The following is an 18,266-nucleotide window of genomic DNA, read 5'->3' as shown; positions in this document are numbered from 1 at the left end:
TAATATACAATAAAGCAATAGTCCTAGTCTTGTGTGAAATCCCTGGTTTCCTCCCAGATCAAAGCACACCGGATACTAGTCTAAGGTCTGAGCGCTAACACGAATGTATTCGCAACAGCAGACAGGTTGCGAATGAAGACTGAAGGCTTTTGAAGCAGAGGAGATTCCACGGCCGCGCCCACCACCAATCAGCCAATCCTGAGCGGAGTGAGTCCCCTCTGACGTCAGCCGACCAACGGGTCAGCTGACGAGCCTCCTCCCAGCATAAAGGTCCTGTCTACGTGCGCGGCCCCTCGATACAGCAACCCTGTGTGCCAATGACAATTCCGTCCCCGGCGTGCTAGACGCCGGCGGAACGGAAAAAACCTCCAAGCAGGGAACTGAGGCGGCTGCGGAGACACCCTGCGTGCCCGCAGCCGCAGATGTTACACTTGCTCACAGGATACAGCCGGTATATGGCTTATCCTGTTCCTGCACAAGTTCCTGGCGGCATTAAAATACTATTCCCCCTCTAGGTCCACGTGGATAGTGGGGAATAATGTAATTCGGCCTTCAGCTATTGCTGGAAGCCGAATTACAGTGTTTGAAAAGCAACTTCAGCTCCGTATTCTGACGGCGCCGAAGTTACTGACTGTGCGCCGCTATAGCCGTAATTCCTATTATGGCCTATGGTGGCGCTAGCTGCACCCAAATCTCCTGCGCTGTAATTACAGTGCTTGTTCAAAGAGGAGCCGTCAGCCATAATATCTCAGAAAAAAAAACACATAAGTAGATAAATACTTGCTCTACTCACATAACATTGCACTGTCCAAATTTTGATTTTAGTGATTTTCCTATAGTTAAAGAAAAAATCCTTCTTAGGATTCTCCATTTTAACTGTGCATCTTGAAGCCAATCCTGATGTTATTTCCTCCCTTACTCTGCCAGTTTGTGTATGCATTGCCATCCCTCCTCCCAGTCTTCAGACACTCCCACCCAGCTCTGCAATAGAAAGTGCATTGTCTCAGCATGAGAAATATTGGCCAATCAGAGAGGAACAGAGGAGTGGGAGAGGAAAACAGGAGGGACAGTGGCTTCAGCCAATCAGGCTGCATTAGTTAAGTCTGAGAGTAAAGCAAAGAAGCAAAAAAAAAAAATGTGATAACCCAGCATGCCCTGCAACTTCCTTTGTGTGGCAATGAACCAAATAAGAGCCAGGGAAATTGAGGAATGATCACTTATCAATAAGAAAAGTAAGATTTTTAACTTTTAGATTGCCTGGTTAGCACGCTTATTACTTGTCTACCAGATAAAAATAAAGAATTGATTTTTGATTTTATGCCAGACAGTTACACTTTAATAGTCTAGTGTTTCTGGGCTGTCACTGTCTGACATACGCTGTAAAGACACAACATTCACAATTATAATATTTGTTCTTACTGGTGGCTACATAGTGAAACAACCATTACCTGATTGGTCGCCCAAATATTTTGGTGTTTTCTTCGCAACGCCGCAGCCCTTCTTCATTGATAGACAATACCTATGGATGTATGACAAGTTAAAGAAGGAAAAAAGAAACCAAAAACTTTTTTACTATTATATAATTAATAAACTAAATATCAGTTAATATAATACAATAATATATTAATAGTATATAATATGTTACACTGCTCAAAAAATAAAAGGGAACACAAACATAAGACATCTGAGTAAATTAAATGAAGAGATCTGAATGAATGAAATATTCTTAATACTTTGTTCTTTACATAGTTGAAAGTGCTAACAACAAAAATCACGCAAAAATAATCAACTCTGAGTATTCATCTACACCAAACATTACACCAAAAATCTACTGATGTTTTGGTGTAGTGTTTTAGATCTAGTCTAACATTCAGTAATTACATCATTCGCAAAGGCAAACAAGGAGTAACCACACACACTTTTTCTGACAGATGAGACAAGCTGATTTCTTGTTGGTAAAGGAATTCTGTGAGGTATTTTAGATAGGAGGATGGAACCTTTTGAATGAATTATGCAGGAGTTTAATTGTATGCAGAGGAGAGCTCATTAGAGGAGAAGAATGTCTGTCATAGCTACTTGTTTGTGAATTGCATCTTTTGATCATTTCCCTTGCTTTACTCACCTAATTACCAAATGGTTTATACCAGGTCTAAAACATTTGGTAATGGTGAATTCCCCTTTGATGCAACTGACCAAACCATCAGTACACTAAAAACTATCAGTAGACTAGTCTAAACTGCTATTGTGTCCTGACCATGAAGCGGCTTTGCAGATCTGCTCCAGATCTTTCCGCCCAGGAAGCCACTAAGAATCTAGTGATATGTGCTTTTGTATTTGCTGGAGGTTTTAAGTCAGCACTGTAGTATGCCCAAGTTCTTAGCCGTTTGATCCACCTAGATATGTTTTTAGAAGCTTGAAGCCCCATATTGGACCCCACAAAATGTTGCCAATAGGTGGCTCGACCTCCTCCATTGCTGAGTTCTTTTAAAGTACTCATGTATGACTCTCCTGACTTGTAAGGTACTAAGCCTATTTTCCTTGTCATTCTGAGGGTTTGTGGAAAAGTAGGGCAACACTATTTCCTGTGATATATGGAATGATGTAGCTACCTTAGGTATGTATGTGGGATCTGGCTTAAACACTATTTTGTCTGGATGTACCACCATATATGGCTCATTGATGGAGAAGACCTGGATATCTCAGACCCTCCTTGCGGATGTGATGGCAATTAGAAAATCGACTAAAGGTATCTGATGTCAGGAAATCCAAAACCAAAGCAAGATTCCAAGGAGGCACCAATTTAGTCTGTATTTAGTCTGAGGCCTATTATACTAAATGTGACAGTGCTCCCACCAAAACAGTAAAAGAAAAGGTTGATTTATTATTGTCTTCTGCAGTTGAGGATGGGGTAATTGATAGCAGATAGGCTAGGGGGTTAACGGATGATTTTCCCGACGTACCCCTCCTATATCTGCTACCAAAATTTTACAAACAGCTGACTGATCCCCCCTGGACGTCCCATTGTGTCCAGTAGGGGATCAGTTTTATATCTACAGGGAGTGCAGAATTATTAGGCAAATGAGTATTTTGACCACATCATCCTCTTTATGCATGTTGTCTTACTCCAAGCTGTATAGGCTCGAAAGCCTACTACCAATTAAGCATATTAGGTGATGTGCATCTCTGTAATGAGAAGGGGTGTGGTCTAATGACATCACCCTATTTCAGGTGTGCATAATTAGGCAACTTCCTTTCCTTTGGCAAAATGGGTCAAAAGGAGGACTTGACAGGCTCAGAAAAGTCAAAAATAGTGAGATATCTTGCAAAGGGATGCAGCACTCTTAAAATTGCAAAGCTTCTGAAGCGTGATCATTCAACAATCAAGCGTTTCATTCAAAATAGTCAACAGGGTCGCAAGAAGCGTGTGGAAAAACCAAGGCGCAAAATAACTGCCCATGAACTGAGAAAAGTCAAGCGTGCAGCTGCCAAGATGCCACTTGCCACCAGTTTGGCCATATTTCAGAGCACTGGAGTGCCCAAAAGCACAAGGTGTGCAATACTCAGAGACATGGCCAAGGTAAGAAAGGCTGAAAGACGACCACCACTGAACAAGACACACAAGCTGAAACATAAACCACGCTAAGCCTTTCGTGCATAGCACAATAAACATATGATATAAACGACATTGAGACCCGTTTCTTGCAAAAGGTATTGGTGTATTAAAACAATACTATAACCTGCTATATAAACGTACCCCATATATTGCACACACCCATATACAATGGACAGGCCCTACTATTGCTTCCGGCCTATTCTATACTTGCTGTGCTGCATAACAGTCCTTGCTAACTGCTGCTAAACTGAAAAGTCCAGTCGTATTCATTAGGACTATAAAAAGCAGAACTAAGCAATCTTCGCTGGCCAGCAAAAAAAAAAGGCTTCACATGTCCATAATTATAGTGCTTTAAAAGAAAAGCCAGGATCTCACCACTCCTACCCTCACCCACGTGCACATGGGGGGTAATCGCGTAGTCTCCTGAAGCCTTGCGGTGGTCGCTTGTGACGGTGGCCACACCCTCCCCTTCTCACATGTACTTGCAAAGTGCGGGCGTCCCCGCATGCCAGGAGGGGGCCACTATGCTCCAAACAAAGTCTCTTCCAAACCGCACCGGCCTCAGGATGCTGGGATAGTGTGGTTGGAAAACTCACAGCAACTTCCTGGATGAGAAATGGATGGTGGCCTGGCTTAGCCAAAAACTTAGTCGACCGGTTTCATTGCATAACCAGCAATTTCTTCAGGACATAATGGCATAATTACACTTGGCACCATCTAGTGGTTCTTTTTATAGCTGCATGCCCTTATCAAATAATTTGCATTGGAATTCAATTATACGACAAGCAAAAGTGTGCCAGCACTCCATCTTGTGGATTTTTTGCATAACTACACATGTTTTTCAAATGCTTACATTTATATTGCATCCCATTTATGCATTTAAAGCTGCAGACCCATACCAAGCACAAATACCATTCATTGGCCTACTACTAAATCTTATAACGGGGCGGGGGGGGGGCCCCGGGGGGGGGGGGGGTGGGAGGAGGAGAAAAAAAAGGGACCACGAGACACCCGCCACAACCTAAATACAGTCCACAGCAACACTGCCAGATAAATAAAAAAAAAACATGTAACAACCCACAAAATTTATGCATATGAGGTCAATCGTATCGCAAAACATCGGCGCAATCTCACTGACTAGCAAACTGAATGCCATTCAGAGGAACACCCCCAGATTTAGGTCCACATTCAAACCATGCGGACTCATAGAATTGCATTTAAAAATCCACATGCATTCCTTTTGCAATAGAATTTTATCAAAATCTCCACGCCTAGGACTTATGTTCAGTTTATAAACTCCTCTATATCCAAGACCTCTATTATCACTGTTATGGCATTCTGTAAAATGCTGTGCAACAACACTTTTTTCATTTTTATTTTTTAGATTACTGAGGTGTTCACCTATCCTGGCATTCAGCTCTCTTCCAGTTTTACCAATATATATCTTGTTACATGGACAAGTTAATTGGTAGATCACTTTTTTGGTCTCACACGTAATGTAATCCTTTATTTTGAAATTTACTTGACCCAGACTGTCGCTGAAGGTATCACCCTCTATGACATGACCACAATATTTACAATTCTCACATTTATACATCCCTTTATGTCTAGAGATTGGTCTGGGAGTTCTCTGAAACTCGCTTCTAACTAGCATATCTTTGAGGCTGCTACTTCTCCGAGCCGTCACCTGGGGGGTCTCCCCCACTATTTTAGCAATACTATCATCTAAGGTGAGTATACCCCAATTTTTCTGTAGAATACCCAAAAGCTGATTCCAAGGACTCCCATATCTTGTGATCAACCTGACCACGTCACTGCTTTCCTGTTTTTTTGGTTGACGTTTGGATAAAAGTGTATCTCTGTCCGTCTTTAACCCCCTATAATGTGGACCTAAATCTGGGGGTGTTCCTCTGAATGGCATTCAGTTTGCTAGTCAGTGAGATTGCGCCGATGTTTTGCGATATGATTGACCTCATATGCATAAATTTTGTGGGTTGTTACATGGTTTTTTTTTATTTATCTGGCAGTGTTGCTGTGGACTGTATTTAGGTTGTGGCGGGTGTCTCGTGGTCCCTTTTTTTTCTCCTCCTCCCCCCCGGGGCCCCCCCCGCCCGGTTATAAGATTTAGTATTAGGCCAATGAATGGTATTTGTGCTTGGTATGGGTCTGCAGCTTCAAATGCATAAATGGGATGCAATATAAATGTAAGCATTTGAAAAACGTGTAATTATGCAAAAATCCACAAGATGGAGTGCTGGCACACTTTTGCTTGTCGTATAATTGAATTCCAATGCAAATGATTTGATAAGGGCATGCAGCTATAAAAAGAACCACTAGATGGTGCCAAGTGTAATTATGCCATTATGTCCTGAAGAAATTGCTGGTTATGCAATGAAACCGGTCGACTAAGTTTGGCTAAGCCAGGCCACCATCCATTTCTCATCCAGGAAGTTGCTGTGAGTTTTCCAACCACACTATCCCAGCATTCTGAGGCCTGAAGCCGGTGCGGTTTGGAAGAGACTTTGTTTGCAGCATAGTGGCCCCCTCCTGATATGCGGGGATGCCCACATTTTGCAAGTACATGTGAGAAGGGGAGGGTGTGGCCACCGTCACAAGCGACCACCGCAAGGCTTCTGGAGACTACGCGGTTACCCCCCATGTGCACGTGGGTGAGGGTAGGAGTGGTGAGATCCTGGCTTTTCTTTTAAAGCACTATAATTATGGACATGTGAAGCCTTTTTTTTGCTGGCCAGCGAAGATTGCTTAGTTCTGCTTGTTATAGTCCTAATGAATACGGCTGGACTTTGCAGTTTAGCAGCAGTTAGCAAGGACTGTTATGCAGCACAGCAAGTATAGAATAGGCCGGAAGCAATAGTAGGGCCTGTCCATTGTATATGGGTGTGTGCAATATATGGGGTGCGTTTATATAGCAGGTTATAGTATTGTTTTAATACACCAATACCTTTTGCAAGAAACGTGTCTCAATGTCGTTTATAACACAAGCTGAAACGTCAAGACTGGGCCAAGAAATATCTCAAGACTGATTTTTCTAAGGTTTTATGGACTGATGAAATGAGAGTGAGTCTTGATGGGTCAGATGGATGGGCCCGTGGCTGGATTGGTAAAGGGCAGAGAGCTCCAGTCCGACTCAGACGACAGCAAGGTGGAGGTGGAGTACTGGTTTGGGCTGGTATCATCAAAGATGATCTTGTGGGGCCTTTTCGGGTTGAGGATGGAGTCAAGCTCAACTCCCAGTCCTACTGCCAGTTTCTGGAAGACACCTTCTTCAAGCAGTGGTACAGGAAGAAGTCTGCATCCTTCAAGAAAAACATGATTTTCATGCAGGACAATGCTCCATCACACGCGTCCAAGTACTCCACAGCGTGGCTGGCAAGAAAGGGTATAAAAGAAGAAAAACTAATGACATGGCCTCCTTGTTCACCGGATCTGAACCCCATTGAGAACCTGGGGTCCATCATAAAATGTGAGATTTACAAGGAGGGAAAACAGTACACCTCTCTGAACAGTGTCTGGGAGGCTGTGGTTGCTGCTGCATGCAATGTTGATGGTGAACAGATCAAAACACTGACAGAATCCATGGATGGCAGGCTTTTGAGTGTCCTTGCAAAGAAAGGTGGCTATATTGGTCACCGATTTGTTTTTGTTTTTGAATGTCAGAAATGTATACTTGTGAATGTTGAGATGTTATATTGGTTTCACTGGTAAAAATAAATAATTGAAATGGGTATATAGATTTGTTTTTTGTTAAGTTGCCTAATAATTATGCACAGTAATAGTCACCTGCACACACAGATATCCCCCTAAAATATCTAAAACTAAAAACAAACTAAAAACTACTTTCAAAAATATTCAGCTTTGATATTAATGAGTTTTGTGGGTTCATTGAGAACATGGTTGTTCAATAATAAAATTATTCCTCAAAAATACCACTTGCCTAATAATTCTGCACTTCCTGTATTAGCTGGGTTTTTAGATGTGCATTTACAAATCGATTGTGACATTGTTCCCACAATGTCTCAAAAGACACCACTGATTTGCTGGTGAGATAGGAAGCATTAAAGGAATACTGTAGGGGGGTCAGTGGAAAATGAGTTGAACTTACCCGGGGCTTCTATTGGTCCCCCGCAGACATCCTGTGCCCGCGTAGCCACTCACCGATGCTCCGGCCCCGCCTCCAGTTCACTTCTGGAATTTCAGACTTTAAAGTCTGAAAACCACAGCCCCTGCGTTGCCGTGTCCTACCTCCCGCTGATGTCACCAGGAGCGTACTGTGCAATCCCAGTATGGTCTGGGCTTGCGCAGTACGCTCCTGGTGACATTAGCGGGAGGTAGGACATGGCAACGCAGGAGCAGTGGTTTTCAGACTTTAAATTCCAGAAGTGAACCGAAGGCGGGGCCGGAGCATTGGTGAGTGGCTGCGCGGGCACAGGATGTCTGCGGGAGACCATTAGAAGCCCCAGGTAAGTTCAACTCATTTTCCCCCGACCCCCTACAATATTCCTTTAAGGAATGTACCTGATATATTTTGTAGACTCGACATCCAGAGCCTCTTCAAGGCAATACCGCAGGATGAGGCAATTACCATGATAGAGGACAGATTATTGGAGACCAGTCTCTTGAATGGTCTGGTTTATTTTCTGCTCGACAGCCATGAGTTGATTCTCAAATTGAATTATTTCAGGTTCCATCACGAATACTTCATACAACGTATGGGCTCACCTGCAGCTCCCTCTATTGCTAATATTTTTGTAGAGTCACTAGAACAGTCTAGGTTTCTCCCCAATCCCAAATACCGGACGCATGTACTTCAATATATCTGTTTTGTGGATAATGTTCTGCTCCTGTGGAGGGGCCCTGAGGAATTGCCCCTTGAGATGGTGAATGAAGCAAATCGGGCCCACCCCACTATTAAATTCTCCCTCGAGACATCGATAGAAACCATCAATTTTCTTGATGTATCCCTAAAAATATCCAACGGTCTGTTCGTTATGAAGTTGTTTCGCAAACCTACGGACCGAAACAACTTGTTGTGCCCTGATAGCCACCATCATGGTCACGTCGTGAAAGCTATTCCTAGAGGGCAATTCCTCAGGGCCAGAAGGATATGTACTAATGACGACGATTATGTGAGGACAAGCAGTTTGTTGACTTCCAAGTTTATACAGAAGGGGTATAGCCCGCAGAAGGTTGATACTATCAGTAAGGAAGTTGGGGCATTAGAAAGGACCACCTTACTAAAAAAGTCAGCGAGGCCAAAACATCCCAAAGGGATACAGTTTGTTACGAATTTGGGTAAAAACACTGATTTGATTAAAAATTCCATACGCAGGTTCTGGCCATTGTTGAGCAATCGCAAGGAATTGGGGCCATGGGTTCAAGAAGAACCTTTCTTTTCTATTAGAAGAGGGAAAACTATGATAAGGTGAGACATACCGATACAGCCCCCACCAAAAAAAAAAAAAAAAAAAAAAGACACCAGTACAGGGAAGCCAGGAACTCATCCCTGCCTGAACTGTAATGTGTGCAATGCAATCATAAAAGGGATAAGATTTCTCACCCCCACACTGGTCAAAGCATCACTATTAATGGGAGACACTACTGTTCCACTCCATGGGTCGTATATGGGCTCAAGTGCCCATGTGGGCTAATGTATGTGGGTGAAACCACTAGACCTGTTAGGTCCTGTATACAAGAACACAAAAGGGCCGTCACTAAATATGCTGAAGGTGAGAGAAAAAATTATGACACTACTGTAGCCAGGCATTTTTGTGGAGCAGGACATAATGCTGCACAGCTAAGATGGTGCGTGTTAGGGGCCTTGAATCCTTCCAGTAGGGGTGGCAATTTGGATAAACTATTAAAACAAAAGGAGGCAAGATGGATTTACACTATGGATGTGGTTGCCCCTAGAGGCATGAATGAGAGATTGCCCCTTAAATGTTTCTTATAGGGAGAAGGGCAATATGTTCATGTTGTAACCTGCAATATGCTTATGTTGTAATCTGTAATTGTTGCAATATTGTTGATATCTGTACAAGTTTTAACCACATTTTATTCATAGGTGGCTCTGTGGCAGTCCTAGTTCGGAAGTGCCAGGAGTACGGTCAGTAATTTATTTTTGTTTATTGGTACCCGATGAGGAGTGCCATATGACCGCTATAGTGTATACTTGGGACTATGGACTGAAGGGTTAATTGTTTAATTGGCAGAGCAATTAAGGGTGGGGTTTCCCACACTTGCGTTTGTATTTATACCTGTGTATGTATGCTTCATCGCTGTTTTACACCTGATGAACGATGTTTTATCCATAACATGTAGTGTTCTTGTTCACTAAATACACAGCAAATGGTTCTGCATCACTATTAAGGGGAGTGTGCGATCTCCATTTGTATGGACGTTACCCAAGCTGTTTGAGCAATCCAGCTGAGGCAAGGCACCGGCAGATTTCCAGGTATTCATACACCTGAGAAGCTGTTCACCAGTCATTCCTTTGATGCATAAACATTTTTTATAGCCTGGTGTAGTGGGAAGGTTCTGACAGCCTGCTCTTCCAGCCCCCTATAAATCTCTTGCACAGGCAGGTGGTAAACTGTTCATCAATCTGCTCCGACACGTATACTGCTGTGTCCTTTGCATTAAACAAGTAGCGTGACGGCTTGGACTTCGCGTCTGATAAGGAAGTCCGAGTCTAAAACCTCTCCCTTCTCAAACAGTTCCTGCTCCGAATGAGCCGAATCTGACTTATCCTCCTCATTAGGCTGAGCGGCCACATTAACTGGTACTGCTAACTTACTCTAGGACATTGCCGCCTGTCCGTTCCCCCCTCCTACATGATATAATTCAGTGTGTCCAGCGGAAGTCACGTCCCTCATCAATCTAGTGCCGGGCTCTGCATCCTCTCTCGTACTTTTCTCATGATGTCGGGAGGTACGCTAATGCAGACCAGCGTGAGTGAATTACGGGAGACTGTGCTGAACCCGGCGCTAGATTGATGAGGAATATGACTTCTGCTGGACACATTGTACTACATCATGGAGGAGGGGAATGGACAGTGAGAGGCAGCCAATCTAGGTTGTGGTGGGTGGGAGGGGGTGATCAGAGAAGCTAACAGCTTCAGCGCGGCAGGGAGGGAGAGAAATATTTGATCTCTGGAGGCTACTAAATGCACAGATGAACTTAAGGTTATGTGAAATGCTTTAAATGCCATGTAGGTCTGCTCAGGTAGTTCTGTGATTCACATACCTCTAAAAAACAGCAATAGAGCCTGGCCAGTAACTTAACCTCACAATCAACCGAGCAACCACAGGCAGGTCATAGCATACTGGAAAGTGAATAAACAGCTTAGCGACCAGTACAGATGGGCTGGAACTTACCCATTTCACAAAATGTAGTTCATATAAAAAATTAAAAAAAAAGAGGAATTTTTAAATTTGCTTATATTTAACTTTTTTTGTTGTTTTGGTGGTGTTTCAGACCTTTACAGCCAGCATGTATTATATAGGTGATGCAATGTTGCTAGAATTGTCAGAGAAACTGACAGTTTAGGCGCTGTGGATGGATGGGGAATTGAGAGGCAGCACTCCTTTAGGTGGGTGGGAGGGGAAGGTCAAAGCAGGAAAGGTTATTGGCTGCATGTGGAGCCCTGGAGGAGTTATTGGCTGCACTTGGGGAATAAGAGGGGTTAATAGATGCTATAATTATTGAAATGCAGCCATTTTGGTTGCACGGCTTCTCCTGGTCCTCAAGTGCAATCATTAACTTTGCTGGATAGACTTATATTTGAGTAATTTAAAAAAATCCAGCTTAAGAAGGTCAAATATTGGGGTCGACTTATACATGAAGTCGACTTATATCCGAGTATATACGGTATCCCTTTAAAAACAAATAAAACATACAACTAGGGATAAAGGTCTGCTGTATGTTTTGTTTGTTTTTAAAGGGATAAGTCCCCAATAAATTTGCTAATTTTTATGGTGTCTGTTGTATGGCATTTGATTATTATTTTATGCTATAGGGATGGCTTTCTCTTTGTTTCACCACAAATATCACATTTCCTAGATTTGGAAGTATTCTTCTTGGGAGCTTCCTGCAAAAGAACAAACAACTTCTTAGTGTTTGTTCTCGCTGCGTTTAGACATGCACTACACACTACAGGTTGGTTTTGTCCTACCTGCACCCTTGCAGCAGCAGAGTTTGCCTCTTTGCCAGCTAGTCTGGGCTTCATCATGTGGCAAATGTGTAGTCTGGCGTTCCTGAGGCTGCAGCATGCATTAAAATATTCTGCCTCATGAGAAAGTGCCGCCCCTAGCAAATCCTGGCCTGTCAACCTTCTCACACTGGATGCCCGCTGGGAAGAGCCAAGTTCGACCTCCTCCCCCCACTGTCCAATCACAGCCATGCTTACTTTAACATCCTTGTGCGGCTGTGACTCAGCGCAGCCTCCAAACCCAGGGAGTAAAATAGAGGCGGGCGGAAGTAAAGGGTCTTTCCGGCGGTTCCATCCACACACAGACCTACATTAGAGCAGGTATCCATGCCTCCCTTTAATGAACAGGCTGCGGATCACCGCCAGCTCGCTCTGTCTTCGTGGCAGCATTTAAATGTAAATCATACCTTCTGCCACACACAGCTGCCGTATACACCCAACACTATGTAGGTGCCCACAGGCTTCCCCTAGACCAACAAGCCCTATCCTATGAGACCACGGGTGTTGGGGGAACACATCAAAAAACTGTTATCCTCCATGTGTCTGTATGACCTCCCTACAATGCTTGGGCATGCTCCTGATGAAGTGCAGATGAACTGAGGGATTTCCTCCCAGACCTGGAACTAAAGCATCCATCAACTCCTGGACAGTCTGTGGTGAAACAGTGCAACAGTCTGTTGGTTAATAAAAAGAGGAAATATGCGAGATAGGACCAAAACTAGACAAGTTATATGATCGGTACAAAATTCCTAACTTAATATCAAAATTGGGTAAAAGATATGAACAACTGGATGTCAGGCATGCCACAAAAATCCCACCCACCCACTAATAAAAACCCAAAAGTCCAAGGAGCGAGGACCCTATTTCCCAAAAATGTGTCAATGATGAGAATTTATCTAGATCCAACTGAAAATAACGGAGGACAGTCCACCTTAACACAGAAGGTCAGTTCCATGTAGTTGGGAGTATTACAGGACAATCCTATACCAGTGTATAGGCAATCTCCAAGCACCAAGCACAAAGCAAGTCCCACTCGCAGACTCACAGGTTAATCAGGCATATGCGTAGCAGAAATGGCAGAGGTAAGCAAACAGTTGTACAGGCAAGCAGCGGCAGAGAAGCAACTAAGACTGTAAATATCCAGCAGACAACTCATGGGAGCAGCGACATTCGCCTTATCAGCCATGCAGTATGGTCAGTCCTTGTTGCATGAACTCACGGTTCTGTGGCCTGCCTGTATTCTCCCCTCCTCATGTCAGCGATATGCAGTCCATGCTGAACAAAGCAGAGCAGCCTGTAGTGCTGATGGTTGCGGGACGCCAGCCCGCTGGTGATGCACGTGTCTTCCGTGTATGTGGATCTTTTCCGCGCGGATACTTCCGCGTAACAGTAGTTTCCCGAGCATAGTTTAACTGGGGTGAATGTCAAGTCCTCAAGCTCCGCCCACCAACCGGTTTCGCGCATGCACGCTTCCTCAGGGTGTAGTCAGTCTGTTGGTTGTTGGAGCAAGACACGATGTCCCAGATGTGCTCAATTGGTTTAAGGTTTAGGGAATGGGCGGGCCAGTCCATAGCATCAATGCCTTCGTCTTGCAAGAACTGCTGACACACTCCAGCCATATGAGGACTAGCATCGTCTTGCATTATGAGGAACCCAGGGCCAACTGCACTAGCATTTGGTTTCACAAAGGAACTGAAGGGCTCATCTCGGTAACTAATGGCAGTCGGGTAAACTCTGGCATGCATATGGAGGGCTGTGTGGTCCCCAAAGAAATGCCACCCCACACCACTACTGACCCACTGCAAACTGGAAGATGTTGTAGGCAGCAGAATGTTCTTTACGGTGTCGCTTGACTGTCACTTGTGTTCAGTGTGAACCTGCTTTCATCAGTGAAGAGCATGGGGCGCCAGTGGCGAATTTGCCAATCTTGCTGTTCTCTGGCAAAAGCCAAAGCTTCTGCAAGGTGTTGGGCTGTAAAAACAACCACCATCTGTGGATGTTTGGCCCTCATAACATCCTCATGGAGTCGGTTTCTGACCATTTGAGCAGAAACATGCACATTTGTGGTCTGCAGAAGGTCATTTTGCAGGGCTCTGGCATTACTCCTCCTGTTCTTCCTTGCACAAAGATCAAGGTAGCAGTCCTGGTGCTTGGTTGTTGCCCTCTTACGGCCTCCTCCATGTCTCCTGATGTGCTGGCCTGTCTCCTGGTAGCGCCTCCATGCTCTGGACACTATGCTGACAAAACCACACAAAAACTTTGCGCTACAGCTTGCACTGATATTCCATCCTGGATGAGCTGCCCTACCTGAGCCACTTGTGGTTGTAGAGGTGGTTTAATGCTACCACTAGAGTGAAAGCACCATCAGCATTCAAAAGTGACCAAAACATCAGCCAGAAAGCATAGTAATTGAGATGAGAAGTGGTCTGTGGTCACCACCTGCAGAACCACTACTTTACTGAAGAGGTCTTGCCAATTGCCTATAATTTCCACATGTTGTCTATTTCACTTGCGCAAAAGCATGCAAAATCAATTGTAAGTGTTGCTATCTAAGTGGACAGTTTGATTTCACAGCAGTGTTATCAACTTGGAGCTACATTGAGTTCCCTTAATTTTTTTTTTGAGCTGCAGTTAATGTACAGGCACAGGCAATTAGCCTGTGTCTGCATGGTGGAGCCAGCCCCTATAGGGTTAATTTTCCCTTGTACTGGCTCTCCTCTTGATTTTTGCAGGTGTGCCCCCCAGGTAGCTGGGAAAAGATTGAAGGGAGCGCCGCTGATTGGCCGCAGTTTCGCGGGCCTGACAGGATAGCCAATGAGGAACAGGCACAGAGGATAAAAGAGCCGGCTGCAGGACGGTAACAGCCGGCTGAAAGAAAAAATCCTACCTTGCCACAATGGAGGCAATGATGTCTGCAGTACTGCGCAGGGCCAGGGCAGAGGACGGGGAGGAGTGGCTGCGGGACCTCATGCAGCCAGTCAGTTCTGTGTCAGCAGCGGTGGCCGGTCCGTCAGCCCCACAAGAAGAAGAAGCACAAATGGAGCCGACATGTGCTTTTCCCCCAGCCTCTCCTCGTGGCTCTCTGAGAGGAAGAAGTTCGAGCCGGGAGGAGGAGGAAGGGGCGGGCAGACGTGACTGGGCTCATGAAAGAAGAGGGGACGAGCCAGGAGACAGAGAGGAGGACGTAGGAGGAGCTCTCCGTCATGCTGGGCTAGGAAAACGCCCACGGAAAGCAAGAAGAGTGTTCTCACCGCCCCCTCCACGGACAGCTTCTAACAAGAAGGCACCTAAGGGAAGCAGAGGCCAGCGGACCATGCCTCGGGCAGCCCCTAATTCCACGCCAGCTGCAGCAGTTGCTGCAGAGGAAGTCAATGCAGGTCCCAGCCAGGAGGCTGCTCAAGTGACTGAAAGAGAAAACAGGAGCCCTGTGCTGCCGGGTGAGTCTGATTCTGCTATTTCTTCTGTCACTTCCATAAATGCTCGTTTAAATGAATTGTTTGTAATGTTTAAAGGTTTGGCTGAGGCTGTCAGAGGGTCACAGCATGTACAGGGTACAGGGCAGGTTGTTAGTGACAGCGTGCCTGTGTCCCCTGCTCCAGCATGGGTAACCCCGCAGGTAGCTCCGGCTGTATCAGTGGTAGCCTCTCCAGCTCATATTCCAGTTGTTAGGGCTGGTTTGCCTGAAACACATTATAAAGAGGCCCTGCCGTGCTCGCTGTCCCCTCTGGGATTCCATTTGAGCTTGGCAGTTAAAGAAAGGATATGGAATAGTGAATTTATTGATATCCTCTCTCTTCTTCCCTCTTATAAAGATTCTAAAGAAAAGAAGGAGGGAGAGGAGGAAAAACGGCGCCCAGGGCTGCGCACTTTCAGCAACTGGCTTCAAGCCTTTTGCATTTATTCTAGTGTGCTGGGAGAGAAAAAGCCGGAGCTATGCACGGGTCTGTTCCAGCATTTAGATATAATTAATGAAGCATATAGACAGTTTGGAGGCTCTGCATGGTTTCAGTATGATGAGGCTTTCAGGCAGAGAATGGCAGTACACTCATCACTGACTTGGGGTACTAAAGACGTTGGCCTGTGGCTAGGGTATATGCTGCCGCAGCGCTCAGCACCGCAAAAACCGTCTGTATCTTCCGGAACTGGCTCCTTTAAGAAGGGGCTCTGCTTTGCCTTCAACGAGGGCCAATGCAAATTTTTGAGCAATTGCAGGTACAAACACGAGTGCAATTTTTGCGGTGGTTCGCATGCGGCAGCTAGATGTTTTAAGAAATTGGGTCTGCAGGCGCAGGGAACAAAAGAGCTTTTTCTTAAGAGCTCAGACCCCAGTGAGAATTCAAAACATGTTGGAATGGCTAAGCAGATACCCAAGTCAGGAGATCAGTAACCTACTAGTTGAAGGGTTCACTGAAGGTTTCAAACTCCCATCATTTGACGGACAGGGTTGTGTTATAGTCCCTAATCTGAAGTCGGTTAATCGCTATCCTCGCATAGCTTTTAAAAAGATATGCAAGGAAGTCGAAGCAGGACGGGTGGCGGGTCCATTTAGTTCCCCCCCATTTGAGAATTTTCGTATCTCCCCTTTGGGAGTGGTCCCAAAAAAGTCGCCTAACGAATTCCGAATGATTCATCACCTATCATTCCCTAAAGATGACTCGCTTAACGACAGCATCGGCAAGGAGCTGATTTCAGTATCGTACGTTTCGTTTGACCATACCCTGTCTGTTATTCGCAGTTTTGGACGTGATGCTATCATGTCCAAAACGGATATAAAATCTGCCTTTAGGTTGTTGCCTATATGTCCGGAAGCCTTCAACTCTTTAGGTTTTTGTTTTGAGGATAAGTTTTATTTTGATAAGTGCCTCCCTATGGGCTGCTCCCTTTCTTGTTATTATTTCGAAGCCTTTTCCACTTTTTTGGATTGGGTAGTGTCACAAAAGGTTCCACAGGGAGCCATTGTCCATTATTTGGACGACTTCCTATTAATTGGCCCAGCGGGCTCCCAAACATGTCAAACGTTACTGAATGTTTTCCTCGAAACTATGGCAGACTTTGGTGTGCCGATAGCGGGTGAGAAAACAGTACCCCCTACAACATCGCTAGAGTTCCTGGGGATCACAATCGATACAGGAAGAATGGAATTTAGGTTACCTGAGACAAAGATCAATGCGTTGAAGTCCTTATTGAATGTTTTACTGGTTAAAGATAAAGCTACGGTGAGAGAAATACAGTCCCTACTGGGGCACCTAGCATTCGCATCCAGGGTCATGCCCATGGGGCGTATCTTTTCCAGGAGACTGGCAGCAATTATTGCAGGTTTAAAATCCCCCCGGTTACATGTTCGCTTACTCAGGGACGTAAAGGAAGATATGTTAGTCTGGTCGGAGTTTCTTGCTTGTTATAATGGGAGGTCTGTTTTTCAACAGGAGTTTGTGTTAGATTCCGAAATGGAGTTTTATACAGATGCAGCAGGATCGGTGGGGTATGGTGCCTTTTGGAAGGGCCATTGGTCGGCTGAGCCATGGCCACCCTCCTGGGTTAGTGCGGGTGTTACTAGAAACATATTGCTTCTTGAACTGTTCCCAGTGGTAGTGTCGCTAGTCATCTGGGGAAAAGATTTTGCCAATAAAAGGATTCAGCTTCAAACAGATAACAAGGGCGTTTTATACGCGGTGAACTGTTTATCTGCAAAGTCTGAGTTAGTGGTTAAGTTGCTTAGGCACTTAGTGTTGTTGTGTCTTAAACACAACATTTGGATTAAAGCTGTTTATTTGCCCGGAAAAGATAATATAATCGCTGATTCGTTGTCACGGCAACAGCTGCTTTCTTTCAGGACTCTGGTTCCTGGAGCGGATATGACAGGAATTGGCTGCCCGGAACACTTGTGGAATCTGATTTGGACATGATTAGAGAATTTATTAAGAAGTCGGGAGCCCCTCGCACCTGGTCACATTATGAAGCATCCTGGAACAGGTGGTGCCAATTTACACATGCTTATGCTGTTTCTCCCTTTGTCGATTCTCCTGATGTTTTCCTGTCCTTTATTTGTAAAGAAACGGAGTTTGGTTCCTCTCGCTCCAAAATGATGCAATTGTTAGCTGGGGTCTCATTCTTTAGACGCTTGACAGGCATCCCAGGTCATAGCAATTATCCGGTTGTTAGGCAACTCCTGAAAGGCCTGTTTAGGGACCAGCGTTCCTCTGATAATCGGAGGCCAGTATCGTTCAGCATGCTGTTAGATTTGTTGGGAATTTTGCCTGCGGTGTGTCAGGATTCATTTGAATGTTTATTATTTAGAACGGCATTTTCTTTAGCGTTCTTCGGAGCTTTCCGTATTTCTGAATTGGTATCGGTAAATAAATTGACTGAATCGCCCTTCGATCTGACCATGTGTTGGTTTCCGAAGAGTTGGTAAGGGTTTTCATT

General features: G+C 44.8%; 1 protein-coding gene across 3 annotated transcripts in view; it reads right to left on the bottom strand.

Annotated features, from left to right (window-relative positions):
• Positions 1-18,266, bottom strand: part of SEC14L1 (SEC14 like lipid binding 1) — a 191,450-nt gene that overhangs the window by 146,501 nt on the left and 26,683 nt on the right. For all 3 annotated transcript variants that reach the window (XM_068262007.1, XM_068262006.1, XM_068262008.1), the window contains exon 5: positions 1,449-1,519. In XM_068262007.1, the coding sequence (XP_068118108.1) occupies positions 1,449-1,519 (71 nt within the window). The remainder of the gene's footprint in view (positions 1-1,448; positions 1,520-18,266) is intronic.

The sequence above is a fragment of the Hyperolius riggenbachi genome, chromosome 12, assembly GCF_040937935.1.
Source record: "Hyperolius riggenbachi isolate aHypRig1 chromosome 12, aHypRig1.pri, whole genome shotgun sequence".
Classification (NCBI taxonomy): Eukaryota; Metazoa; Chordata; class Amphibia; order Anura; family Hyperoliidae; genus Hyperolius; species Hyperolius riggenbachi.
The sequence above is the reverse complement of the archived record's forward strand: the minus strand, read 5'-3'. Positions and strand labels throughout refer to the sequence as shown.